Here is a 14,055-nt window from a genome sequence, read left to right as displayed (position 1 = left end):
TTAAAAGTATTTAAAAGGTCCCAAATTCAGATTGGATGGCTACATTTTTTAGGCATGTCGCCGCCCAAAGGTCACCATGGAAATGTCTCCACTCTGGCAGACAGAATAATTATTACTTCCAGTATGCATTGCGTCATTAATCTCTCTCTGGTTATGTTTATGCATTAAACTAATGCCTTTCTAACCCGCCTGTTTGCTAGTATATGAACATGACCATGAATGATGAGTACTCGTGTTGATTCAAACCAGCTTGTTTCCTTTCAAATGGTATTAAAAGTCTTACATTTGACCTGGTTATAGCTGTAGACTCCCTGCCTTAGTGTTGATATTTTTTCTTTATGCAATCTTTTTTTCTTTAATTAAATGAAGGCTTATTTTTTCCGTGTGTGATGTAGGAGTTCCTGCACTGGCTGTGTGTGCAGCTGCTGGAGGTTCTGGTTCCCGGAGCGTCCTTTTCTAAATGCCTCATGTCCCTCCACCTGCTCTGTCTCCTGGGACAGTTCTTCACCTTCAGCACGGGTACATCTGGTCCTCACCAGCTTAACAGAGCATCAGAGCTTTGTTATGGTCCCACTGTTACTGTGGCTTTATTATAGTATTATATATTATATTTATAAAATTGTAGTAATATTTAATACTAGAAGAGCTAATACTGCCGAAAAAGCTGGTACCCAATTTTGCCATTTCATTCATTATCTAGACTGGCATATTCTAATTTGTCCCAACACAGTTTCATAATGATCCAAAATGTTTATTACTCCTCACATAACACAACATCAAAAATCTCTATCTTGCTGTTGTGCTCCATTGCTGCATTGTATAGCTGTGTACAATGCTATTTGCTGCATGCTCACTCATGCTATTGTCCATAAAATCTTTACTGTCCGTGCAGACAGTCAGACCTAACTCGACCCATACTTGTCCTTCCACCAAGTTTCGTGTAATCGGTCCAGTAGTTTTTTCCTTGGTGGAGGTAATAAAATCCTTGAAAAAGTAATGGCTGTGTAATTTTAGCCTTTTAAACTTAAATTTTTTTTTAGTAAAATAGTAAAAATTTGATTACAATACAAAACTATCATGTTGTACTAATATGTAAAAAAACGTTATGTATTGGCCGACCTGTCATGATTCATACTGCAATCTTTAGGTTACTGTTTTTGGATCCACTATTGGAACATGTCTTCCTGGTCATACAATAAGGAGGAAGCAAACTCAACCAACAGGCTCACAGCTTTTGGAGTTCAGTGCTTCACTAAAGGGCACCTTCCTCATGATGCTTGGCACATTTCATACAATAGCATTGGCCAACTCACAGAACTGGAACCCTGTTCTGCCAGAGGCAGCAGCCTTCCCATTTTTTGGTCAGTCTCTTTAGTTTGATGCCAGCCTGGTGCTCCACCTGTCTCAGCGTGTACTCTTCCTCTTGTCACTCACTGTCACCTCCTGTTTTTCTTCACCTCCATCGTCCTCAGGGCCTGATGTGTTCGCCCTGGGCGAGGTTGTGACCTCTGCACATGCTCAGAATGTCCTCTACTGCGTTGCCAGCAACTTCTTGGAAGTCAAACAGCTGGCCACGACACTGCTGTCGCAATTCCCTCCATCAGTTGTGGGGCTACAGGTTAATATCCCAAACACAAGCTATTCTTAAAAAAGTCTTCTACAAGATTTTCTTCTAAAAATGTTTTTCTTTTTAAGTAGATTTTTTTAGTAAGACCTTATTTTTGAGTGTAGAATTTTTATATTATTAAATTTCAATGTAATATTTGGAAGTAAATTTCTAAAACTTAAATATATATTGCTACGATGTGCCTTTTGCGAAGACCCATATCTTAATCTGTGATAATTCCTGCACTTCTTTCAAATAGTGATTCTTAAGACACTACATATTGCATGTAGTTTAAGCAAAAGCATCACCATGTGTCATTGTATTAAGCTGATATCTCCTTTGTCTCTGTGACCTTAGGCGCCAGAGAGAATGCGTTGTGTCCTTCAGGCCGCTCTGGAGCTCAGTACAAGCACCAAGCCTTTTGACAGCGTTTCAGCAGCCCACCTCCTCACCCTGCTGCTGCACCAGCCGCACCTGAGCCAGGCTCTGCTGCACTGTGCCCAGCAGCAGGGCCTCGATTTCCAGCCTCCCTCCCTCCGGCCCCAGGATTCAGTGGACCTCCTTCTGGAGATCAACACTCGGGCTGGTAAGATCCAGATGTACACACTCGATAAATATATGTATGTGTTAAACATCCATGAAATCTGCAGTCTTATGTGCAACTAATGTGTTGTGTTGTCTTTCTGTCCTCAGTGGTTCAGTTCTTGTTGTGTTGCCTGCAGTCAGAGGTGGTGAAGGCCGAGTCGTCTCTCTTACAAGCAGCTGCTTCTTATCCTCTCTATGGAAGAGCTCACTGCATCACGGCTGTACTACAGCATCTAAACACCGAGTGAGAACAAGAATCATCACAACAAATGCCTATGTTAAACAACTTGTTTTTGTTGTTGGCAGCAGAAAGCTTACTACACATAACCTGCTGATATTTGTTAGGTTTGGTGCTTGTGTGATAAGTGCATGTCTCTGTGTGTGTTTAGGGGTTTGAGACAGCCGGAGCAGTGGAGATGTCTGATGTCAGAGCTGATTGCCGTGTGCTACAGGATGTCTGATGTGGTTTCCCCCGTGGTCCAGAGCTCCTCCCCAGAGGGACTCATCCCCATGGATACTGACTCCGGTAATCTGATTTCCTAACATTGTCCTTTTCACATTAGTCTGTATTATAAGTGTAGTAAGTGTTTAACAGCAGGGCAAATTATAATGAGTTTAAAATAAATTCAGTTTCAACTATATAAACAGAAGAGTGAAGCGTTACACTTGGGGATTCTGGTTTGTTTCCTTACTTTCAAAGATGGGAAACTTTCCCTGTGGATTTTGAGAAAAGAAAATACTTTCCTTTAGACATTCATTGTATGTAAAGAATGAAATGACGCCTCCCAAAAGTGAGGCAAAATCCTCTTTATCGCCACATGGTGGCTGGCTGCAGCATAGGTTATAAATCCAGTCTTTTTTTTTACTCCCTTTCTCTAATATTTATAAATCTGAATTAACTAACACACAAGACAAAACATTGCACACCAAGTCACCGAAGCAGCATGTCACAATTGACAGCTGAAACTGACTCACAATGGGTCAAATGCGGTATCGGCTGAACCTAGATACCACGGCTCAATTCTCCTGATCCTAACTGCGAAGACTCTGAATCCAAATGCACCCGATGGCAGCGTTTATATCCAGGATATTTTGTCTTCATTTCTGGATAATGGGAAGGAGTGCAGATGCCTCATATATTTATAAATATAGTCTATTGTTTATAAACACAACATAAACAAAAAACACTGACAATGCTTTTTAAAGACAAGAATATACGTTAAGTTCATGGAATCGTTCTAATTCAGTAATATAAGATCATTGAATTTTATCGCAATGGATATAATATCATGAATAAATAAATATTTGTGTGTGCTTGTTTGGACAGAGACTTCAGCAGGTCTGCAGAAGATCCTGCAGGAGATCCAGCCCAGGGACACCAATGACTTCTTCGACAGTGCCAGAGAGTTGGACGCACACCAGGGAGACGATCACACACACAGTCAAACTTCACGCACACCATCACTGAACACTGGTGAGTTATAGAGTATTAGACTTACTAATGTAATTTCACAGGAATGTAGCTTTTCTTTAGACCTTTACTTGATTGTAGTTGTGAATTAACTGTTATTGTTTAAGATAAGCCTAAAATGTCTCTTTAGTTAAAGTCTCTCCACTTACCTTTCCCACTGTTTCCTCTGAGCTACAGATTCAGTTAGTGAAACCACCACTGATTTCCTGATGAGGGCAGTGTTTGGCCTTTATTGTGCTATACTGTATATTTACTGTACATGATGCTTAGTCTGTCACTCCTCGGAAACTATTTAATGATTACCAAAATGACTGTAATTTAACCGTGATGAGGAAAATATAATAGTTTGGTGTGTGTTGGCTGAGTGTATGTAACTCATGTGACCCAACATAAACAACAAAAGCAGGCACATTATGTGAACTTGGACTTCTTATGGTTTCCATTCCAAACAAAGCTGTAACATTGTACATTACATCATTTAGGTAATGAAACTATAAGTGATCAAACTTCTCCCGTGTCATTTTTTTCTGTTCATTTGTGTCACCGTGGGTGTATGTGTTGGCTTCAGGTGGTGAAGGCTACAGGGTGACAGCCCAGATGGTGCTGGTATGTTGCTGGCGGAGCATGAAGGAAGTGGCCATGCTGCTCGGCCAGCTGTGTCAGAGCCTGCCTCTGCTCTACACCAATGAGGAGCAGCAAAGACATCCAGGGCTCATCACAGAGGAACAGGTGAGAACCAGAAGAATAAAAGATACCTCACCTCAGCAAACCCTGACTTTGTGAAAAAAACTGGTTGCATTTACAAGTCAGTTTGTGGATTCAAAGTGGGTCTGACAAGGTTTCATTCTAGCCCCTTGACCTTTAAGACACAATCGTCTATTTTAAATATCATGGGTATGATTACATTTTTTCAAATAAAAAACTAAAATACAGTGTAAGTTGATCCTAAATATGCATCAGTAATTTATATATTGGCTGTTATGAGGCCAGCTAAAGCAACACTATGTAACCTTTACTGAACAATAGCGCCCTCTGCAGTCACACATGGTGATAGATTCTCTTTGGCTTAATGTCCGAGCGATTAAGTTGTTTTTAAGTAGAAAATAAACATAGTCTATGATGTGTTAAGCTCTACGTAGTCCCACTCACTGAGGTGAAACACAACTGAACATTGGATTACCCATAATCCCTGGCTTCCTTGACCAGAAGAGCTGCTGCTCTAACAAATACACCAAACTCTGATGAAAATTGTTCATGTTTTTAAGTTTCCTTGGATATAAATGCTGTTTTTTCCAAAAATATTACTGACCTGTGTCACTAAGTTTGCTCCAATCCACTGGACTTTATTATGTAGGTCATGTTTTTGTGAGATGTGATTGACCCATATTTAATATCACTGTCATTATAAAATTCAGTGTTGCCGTCATGCCTTCGCCACAGACCACTGACGCAGTTTTTAGTGCCACACTGATCCGTGGCTTTGTGTTACCTTACATTAAACTGATCCCAGTGTGGTCTCCAGATTTCTGATGTGGAGGGAAATGAGCATTGGTAGAGGAAATGGTTATTGGACATAAAGAGAAAAAGTCAAACTGATGCATTCCTACATGTCAAAATTAATTGTATAAAAATGTTGCGGTGAACCATTGGTAATAGGGTACAATTAGAATTGACGTATAAAATAGCTGCTCTGCCGCTCTCCCTTCATCGTGTCTTTTTTCGATGACACTCGCATCTGACGGTGGGATCCTCAGACATCTGCTGCCGCTATTCATCTGTCGGTATTCTTTTAGCTTTGAAGACTTTTGGGAATGGGAAGGCCAACAAGGTTAACCAAGCTACAACAGCTGAGCTGTGGGGGTGTGCTGCCTAGAACACACGCCAGCCCCACCGTCCTAGTCTCATCAGGGATTGGCGATCTCACACAGTGACGATCAGATGATGTAAAAATACACACGGCTGCCGAACCCCAATGTGGACACTGCTGTTGTCACTCGCAGCAGCTGTTTGCATCTGCACCCTGACACGCACACTCGGACGCGTGCTACAAACCCAGAGCACCATTCAAAATACAGTAAACGTTTATTTTACTGTATGTGTTCTGTAGCGTCAGAGGAAGTGAGTGCTTGTGTGTGTGTGTGTGTGTTTGTAACACCACGCTGGGAGGCTCTTCAATTAGCATCCGCCCTCGTTAGCGCCGCGCTTTCATTTGAGGCTCGACCCTGCTGGTTTAACGGTCACAACGCCCCTCCCTTTCCACTGCATTCTTTCCAAATCACTTCCACCACCAGCAGGAAAACACTGCAAACAACACACACACACAGATACACAAACTCATGCAGGAATAGTTGTCTGAGTGGTTCAGCATGTGAACGTCCATAATAACAAGGGTACCAGACATAGGCTGTGGTTTGTCCGTGTAGGGGGTAAAGGGAGTGTGTGCATGTGTGCGTTTGTGTTTGTCTGTTGACCATGTATTTACACTCCTGAGAGAGAGCGAGAAAGAAGGAAGTATCACGCTGCTCTATGTGCTGAATGTTAGTTATTTTCCTCTTTTGCTTCTTTACCTGCAACCTGGAGTAACATTAAAAATGTTACTCCAGGTTGCAGGAGATTGGATACCTCAGAGAGTCAGTCTCTGAGGTATAGGTTCAGAGGCAAACTGTGAATTGTACTGGAGCAACTGGATTTCACATTTAGTTATATTTTAGCTCAGTTGACATTTGGTAAATACTGCATGGACTATGATCCATTATTGTGATCCTTGCCAAAGTGATTTTAAGGTGGAACGAATATTTATATTTTTGGCAACATTTAAGAAGAACAATAATATAGAGACAGATTGCACCCCCATGTCTCTCTAGTAAATATAAAGTCTGTAAGATAAGCTAGGGTAGCTTGCTAATTACTGACCTTTAGAGGTGCTTGTACGTGGATTTTATTACCTTTTCCAGTTTTTGATCTAAGCTCCGGATGGTAGGTTGATACAAATAAGAGAATGGTATCCAACTATGAAAAAGAAAGAGAATGAGTGTTTTTTCTAAAATCACAAGCTGAACCTCTACCAACCCAATAATAGTGACAGGTAATTCAGAGCCCAAACTATTCAGATGCTGAAAAGTCTTCAATGGCTTAATTGCTGTGACTCTGCTTACCTGGTAAAAATCTGTGTTAGAAAATGTGTTCAAAATCAAATGTAAGACCTGCATAGAAATCAGAAAACCAAGTCAGTTGTTAATGTCTGACCTGTTAACAGGTCAGACATTAACAAGTCTGACCTGTTATACGTAAAACAACCAGTTATACGTAAAACAACCAGTGTAGTTTTTACTGGCCATTGCTGAAATGGATGTGATAATGGTGTGTCACCACTACCACAGTGTCCTGAAACAATATTTGCTGGTGACATCATGCATACCTTTTTGTCCACTTTGGTAACTATGGCGACGAGCCTCATCACATAGCTGATGATTTAACAAACTCATGCTCAGGACCACGGAGACAGAAGGAAAATCTGAACTTCTGTCCTCAGTCTGCACCGCATCTCTTTTTTCATTTTGCTTGTCATCAATTTCATGTTCTGTGTGTGTGTGTGTGTTTGTCTGTGTGTGTGTGAGAGAGAATAGTGTTTGCGTAAGCATTAACAGTCAGTGGGGTGATTCCAATAGGAAAGTTAGGTCTGGCTAAGTCTGTGTGGACCAAGTCATTGTGCTCTACCAAAGCAATGACATGCATAGACAGTTGTGTGTGTGTGTGAGAGAGAGAGAGAGAGAGAGACAGAGTGAATGACCACAACATCTCCTCTCAAGATGTGCTCAACACCTCCTGTGGTCCACACACAGCATCCTCTGTTATGCGCTTGTTGGCCTGGAAACACAGCAGATGTTTTATTGGGTGGCACCATGGCAACAGCAGTGGTTACAGGTGGTCATTAATAGTTTGATTGATTTCTTTCCTGTCTTTAGTCTCTCTCAATCATCACTAGTAGAGATGTTTAGCTAAGCCAATGCATTTGGTTTGAACAGGACTATGACACCGGCTGATTCTATTGGATTAGATGAAAAAAGGAAGAAGTAGCACTTTTGCATCTTGACGGAACAGTAAAGGCGTGACAGACCACCGATGTGGTTGATCCTCTGGAGTCTGACGGGCCTGAGGTTTACTCTGCACCTTCTGTTGGAGCTGTGGTTACACAGAGGAGAGAACATTCAGGAGTGTTTCCCTGTGTGAACACAAATGTGTCCTGTACCACATATGAAGGGTCGCGTATTCAGGTGACATCCATTGACCTGCTACAGTTTCACAATGAATCAAATGTATTTTTACGCTTCTCCGTGTTCGTACATGGATTAGTTTGTAGTCACTGCCACAATATCAACACTTTTTTTTTTTCAAATGGGTAAAATCTTTTTTTATTACATTTTAATGAAAGTTGTCCACAGACGTAAGTAAAGCTGACCTCTTGTAATCAGATCTCAGGATGGATGTTAATACCAGGTTTGAGCAGGGTCTTTGTTGCATCATAAATTTGTTTAGTGACACTGCAAAATAGCCACAATTCATACAAGTATTGCAACTTATCGTTTGTGTATTACTGAGGCTACTAGCAACTACAGGCTTTACAACTTAGGCCTGGTAAAAGTAAGCAGTGACAAATTGGAAATTTTTTCATACGTGGACTTGGAGACCAAAAAGCTGCGTCGATGACTTTCCAATTCATTATCATTGAGATTTTGCGGTTTGTTGAGAACAGTGTAGGAAAGAAGGAAAGAAACAAAGACAGAAGGACGGAGAGAAAAAGAGATTTAATTGTAGGATGTTACACATGCCAATATTTTTATTGGATACCAAATTAATTCCATTAGCACTGCAGTAGAGCAAAAGAAACTATTAATTATAGTATTCATGGTTTTCTGTTAGCTGTACCATTATAAACCAAACTTCACTTTTTCTCCCTGTAGATTGCAGCAGCAGCAACAACAACAACAACAATAAACATTATCGGAGTGCTTTCTAACTCTGTCCCGTCGGCGGAGAAGTTGGCTATTTGGGTCACAGTCACGGTCCAGAGCCATACATGTAATTAAACTTGGGAAACTTCTCTCTCCGCACATGGAAGTTTTTTCTGGGAAACGGGCACGTTTGCAAACAGGAAGTTGACGTCTAAATAAAGTGCCCCCCCGCGCCAACGGCCCGGCGGAGGAAGCTTGCTCGGCCCTTTTGAACAGTTACACAGACGGGAACCTTTCTGGAGGGAGGCTTTAAATAGGCAGAGCCGCTGCCCGGCTCGGCCCAGCTCAGCACCGCAGCGGTCTGGGCCCCGGCAGCCACGGGCCATCTAACAGTGACTGTCGCTGCCATTTTTACCCCGGTGAGGTCAGGCCTGTCCTGGGAGTCCACTCCGGCCACCGATGTGATAAGTCATCGGGCTTGGTACGGCTGCGGTTTACTCAGTCCATACTTTGGTGTTTAAGTTAGTCCACTTGGGTCTGTAGGGTCAGTCGAGTTTACTGACCAGTCATGTGGCCAAAAAATGGGCTGCTTAAGCCCTACATTTATGTTGCATTCATATTTCTTGTAATTTTTCCAATTTATGCATATTTTTCATACTCAAATACTCACATTCTGCAGCTGTTTTCCTCATTTAAACTTCATGCATCGCTCTTCCCTCATTCAGTGACATCAGGGCTGCTTGCAGAAGGTTGCAGACACTGGTCTGCTCCTAGTTCATCTGCGGGTCTATGTCTGTGTTAGTTTAGATGTTGTGTCTAACCTCACATCCCCCGAGGGGCCGTTGGGATTTTTTTCTTCCCTTTTCACACCGGGGTTTTCTGCATCAGGCTTGTGCCACCCCTCCCTGTGCCCTCCATGCCACCCCTGACTAAGTCGGGGCATGGCTGTCTCTGTGGTGGTGGTGATACCACAGCCTTAATGACAGGGCACTGGAGCTCTGCGTCCGCCTCGCCCTGCCGCCTCACCTGCAACACACTGCTACAGAAACAGCACTCAGTGTGTGTTTGTGTGTGTCGATGTGTGTGTGTGTGTATAGTTAGAATAATGTCGCTAACACTGTTACTAACTGGATGGTTTTACTGAGAGTGGCCATTATGTGGATCTCTCAGCATCCTTATTTGAACACACTAGTCACGCTACTGACATGCCGCTCTCACGCTTGACATGCTTGGTGCTCACTGGCTGAAAATGTAAGTGTCTCTAAAACAAGAGGGTAGCCTGTGTTACAGCTTCACGTCACTGGCCAAGTAGAGAAAAGGTTGAAGTGGGATTAGGTCATGCAGCTCATCAGTGTATGACCGTTCTTTTATTCACCACACTGCTTTTTAGTCTGAACTCTTCTGTCTAAAGGACTTTTCTAGCAATTGGTTGTTGTTAACTAACAGAGAAAAACCCACAAACAAACAGAGATGAAAACATCACCTCATTGGCAGAGGTAGATAATAAACTGTAGGGAGACCTTCAGTGTATTTTATTCAGCCACTAGATTATATTTATCATGCCATGCAGGTACTTGTTTAGTGGAAAGACAAGCCACAGTTAACATAAGTCTTTTAGGGTAAGTCTGTTAAACCCTTTATGAAGAGTCTCATCTTTTCTTACTCCAAAGCGACATCGTCATACACACCCATGAGGTTGATTGGCTGAATGGGGCAGCGTCTTCTCTCGGTTTCCTTTGCTTGGTTTAGTGGAGTATTTTTTGCCAGCTTTGTGTATAGCAAATATGTCAATTAGTGGGGATGGTTGGATTACTTGATGTAGCCACTGGTTGAGAGGATATAGTCACCATGTCAACAGTTACCCATCTACCCCACTTTGGGTTTTTGGACTGATTTGGTCGAGTCATTTGAAGACATCACCTTTTTTTACAATGTACTGATTTATTACAGATTTAGTACAAATTTGATGAACTGATGTTATCAGTTCAAATTCCAAATATACTATTGATGAACTTTGTAGATTCTTTGGTTGTATGTGTTAGAGATAGGGTTGGTAATACAGGAAGCGACAGCAGGCTACACTACATCCCACTACATCACATCGGCCTTCACGTCAAATATACATTCCCAAAACATCTGACATCTGCTAGAAGCCAAAAGTCATGGCTTACTAGCTAACTTCTGGCTATCGTCTAACGCTTTAGTGGTGTGTGTGTGTGTGTGTGTGTATCTGGCCTGAGAAGGGGCCAGTCATGATCAGGGAGAGGACGAGTGTTCACCCAGCCACACAGGTCGCCAGCGAATCATTTCATTTGGTCTGAATTAAATTATTGGTTGGGTTTATTGCAGTCCTGCGATCGTCATAGACACTGCCTGTTTTCCCAAGACTTAATTTATTGATGGCTATCGGGACGTGAAGTAGATATTCACATATAAGATAACAAGTGTGAAAACAACTTACTAACCCTTCCTTTTAAGTGAAGGAAGTGCACATAAAGTAAGTGTACTTCCTGAATGAATGCAGGTCTATAACAATCGATGTCTTTCAACTGAGATAACGGTTCACCCTGCTACCTCATTGTTCCCTAACTACCTGATGTACTGATGACTGCTTCCTTCACACACACACACACACAGAGACTACTGCCCCTGTTAGAGTTGAGTTGCTGATCCTCTCTCTGCGTCTCTGTTACAGGTGGAGGGGGTCGGCCTGTACTTCCGTCAGCAGCTCCTGCAGTCCCGTCACCGTGGCGCCTTTGAACTGGCCTACGTGGGCTTTGTGCGCCTCACCGACATGCTTTGCAGGTGTGTGTGTTTTCACGTTCAGGGCGAAGGGGCGGAAAGGTAATACTGCTGAATGGCTGTGGGCATGGCAATGGCTGTGCCTTGTAATTAGTGAGGAGGCACGTTCTCTCAGTATCACTAATATACTTGAATTACATCAAGAGAAGTGGAGCCATTCATCATGCGGTGCCTTCTGGTTGTCAGAGATACAAAGGCATGAAATACATTGCGCTGCTGATAATAGACCAAGACCATGTGTGAACTCAGTGCAACAAGCAGAGTAAAAAGCTGACATATCAGAGGCGCTTTCTGACAGGCACTAAACTCCAGAGATTTTCCACACTTTCTCTGGAGGACGTGCATGTATGAACGCACATGTCCGACTGAGAGCCTCTGGACTTTTTCAGCCTGGCCCCCTTGTATAAAGTCTGCAGAAAGTCGGGAGAATTCAATGTGAGAGCACAGCAGGGGATCAGAGCCAGGGAGTGGGGGGGTTAATGACGCTGCGCCAGAAAAAATGGAACCAATTATGTCCCGGTGAAAAAGCATAGTCATACAGAAGACACAGACAAAGATGTCTAGAGAAGATTGTGGTGATAAGAGCCAACACGAGTGTCTGTGTTGTCAATAAAATCCTGTGCCTCTGCCTGCTGCACCTGGCTGCTCCACCTCTTGTAGTCCGGACCCACTATTCTGGACTTTATCCCTAGGTTCTATCTGAAAACGTCTTATTTAATCAGGAACAGTTTGGGGGGAATTTTTTAATTGCCCCCAATCTACCTTGCCCTTGTTTTTGCCTTCCAAAAAACAAGATAAGAATAATGATTCCACTCTGTCTTTGTTTGGAGCAGAGCTGGAGTCTGTCTATCGTTAGCCTATAGCTTAGCAGAAAGACCAGAGGTAGGAGAAAACTGTTTGCCTGTCTATCAGTAAATCCTACTCCCAACAAGTTAAAATCCGACTGATCAGCATTTAATATCTTGTTTGTTTGACGTGCACACATTCAGTAACGTAAAATTATAAAGTATAATAGGGGGTACTATTTCTTGACAAACAAGTTATTCATTGGCTCAATACTTCTTTGTCCCTGTTGGTAGTGACAGTGGTAATAAACCTGCCAACTGCACCGTGGTAACTGCATTGAGTTGTTGTCCACCAAGAAATAGTTCAGCACTTTGCGGTTTTATGAGGCCACACACTTACACACTACTAAACATATATGCGTATTTGCTTTCTACTAGGGACTAGAGTTGTCAATCTGTCTCTATAATCCCATTCAAATGTCATTCTTTATTATTTTTTTATATTGTAATCACATTTAAAACTTTTAGTGATGTTCTAAATCAAATTAGCCGCGCAAAGCAAAGATAGTGAAAATGATCTACTGATAATCACTTTGACATCAGACCATCATTCAAATGCTTGGGAAGAAAACAAGTTGGTGTTTCCAAAATGTTGTCCTGTTCCTTTAACTGCTGCTTTTTTTTATATATATATCTCTGGTTCAACATGTTCCAACTAGTTTTGAAGTCATGCAACAGTTTGAAAATGTTCATACAAATACAGCTAATGAGAACATTAAATATTGTAGCCATAAACTCAGGTGTGTATAGAACATATAAAGAAATAAAAGTTCTGCATATATTAAATTATTGGGCATGAAAAGGAAATTCGTTTTTAGTCTTTAGCGTGACTTAAATAACTGAAACTTACTTGTATAACAAATCAGGGCCAAATACGGTTAAGACCCAACTGTGGATTTCTCCAATTCTGATCCCAGCTTTATAATTCAAAGCTACTAATGCACTTAAATCGCACGTTGAACATTATTAGACTGATGGGGCCTCTGTAGTGATGTTTTTCTAGGGGCAACACTAAACTTGGCTGGAGTCTCATACTCAACTCCACAATCCCCATCACCCCTGCTATTACACGATATAATCCCACTATTATCCCCCTGAGGGGAAGAAGAAAAAAAACAACAATTGTTTAATTCAGAACGACATGAAAGAATTTCTCACTTTCTTGTACCTCTCTGTTTTCCTCAATGGCGACATGTGGAAGATGTCTCGAGCCCTGCGGCAGGTTACGAACCACAAAGCCGTTGCAGCAGTATTGACTTTGAACCACCCAGGGCAGAGCAGTTAAAACAAAACTCGCTTGTTTTGTTCTTGTGCAGAAACCAGTCTTTCAATGTGTTGTGTAATGAGGGCGACATTCTCGCGGTTGTGTGTAGGCGTACTTGAAGCGCGTGTGTGTTCTGCTCCAGGCGTGTGAGTGTGTGTTTTCATCAGGGGGAGAGCAGTGTGTGGATGGTATGCAGGCCGTGTGCTGGGTTATGGGGTGTTGATTGCGGGGTGCCTAACCGCGGCCTTTTGATGCTCTGCCTTGGGATCTGGCGCTGGTGCGTTCCACTGTGTTTGCGCTCTCTCACTGGCTCTCTCTCTTGTTTCTGCCCCGTTTTTCATCTTTATATCCGTCTTTACTTTCTCTTCTTTTTCCCTCTCGATGACTAAGTTTTCTGGTTCGTTGTTTGGATTTCTAACTGAAGTTGTTTACTCCAATGGTTCACATGCACCCCCAAAGCCATGGCACATGAACTCAAGAACCTTTTCACTCACATCACCTGACATGTGCTAAATATGGTGACAGAAGCT

At 42.3% G+C, this 14,055-nt stretch overlaps 1 protein-coding gene across 1 annotated transcript in view; it reads left to right on the top strand.

Moving 5' to 3' along the window:
• thada (THADA armadillo repeat containing) overlaps positions 1 to 14,055 on the top strand; it is a gene marked incomplete in the record, with an annotated part of 93,568 nt that overhangs the window by 6,462 nt on the left and 73,051 nt on the right. The window contains 8 exon segments of the mRNA XM_053436814.1: positions 396 to 519; positions 1,473 to 1,618; positions 1,964 to 2,192; positions 2,300 to 2,435; positions 2,581 to 2,717; positions 3,519 to 3,665; positions 4,231 to 4,391; positions 11,310 to 11,419. Coding sequence (XP_053292789.1) covers positions 396 to 519; positions 1,473 to 1,618; positions 1,964 to 2,192; positions 2,300 to 2,435; positions 2,581 to 2,717; positions 3,519 to 3,665; positions 4,231 to 4,391; positions 11,310 to 11,419 — 1,190 coding nt within the window.

This window comes from Pleuronectes platessa, chromosome 12, assembly GCF_947347685.1.
Source record: "Pleuronectes platessa chromosome 12, fPlePla1.1, whole genome shotgun sequence".
Taxonomy (NCBI): Eukaryota; Metazoa; Chordata; class Actinopteri; order Pleuronectiformes; family Pleuronectidae; genus Pleuronectes; species Pleuronectes platessa.
The sequence above is the reverse complement of the archived record's forward strand: the minus strand, read 5'-3'. Positions and strand labels throughout refer to the sequence as shown.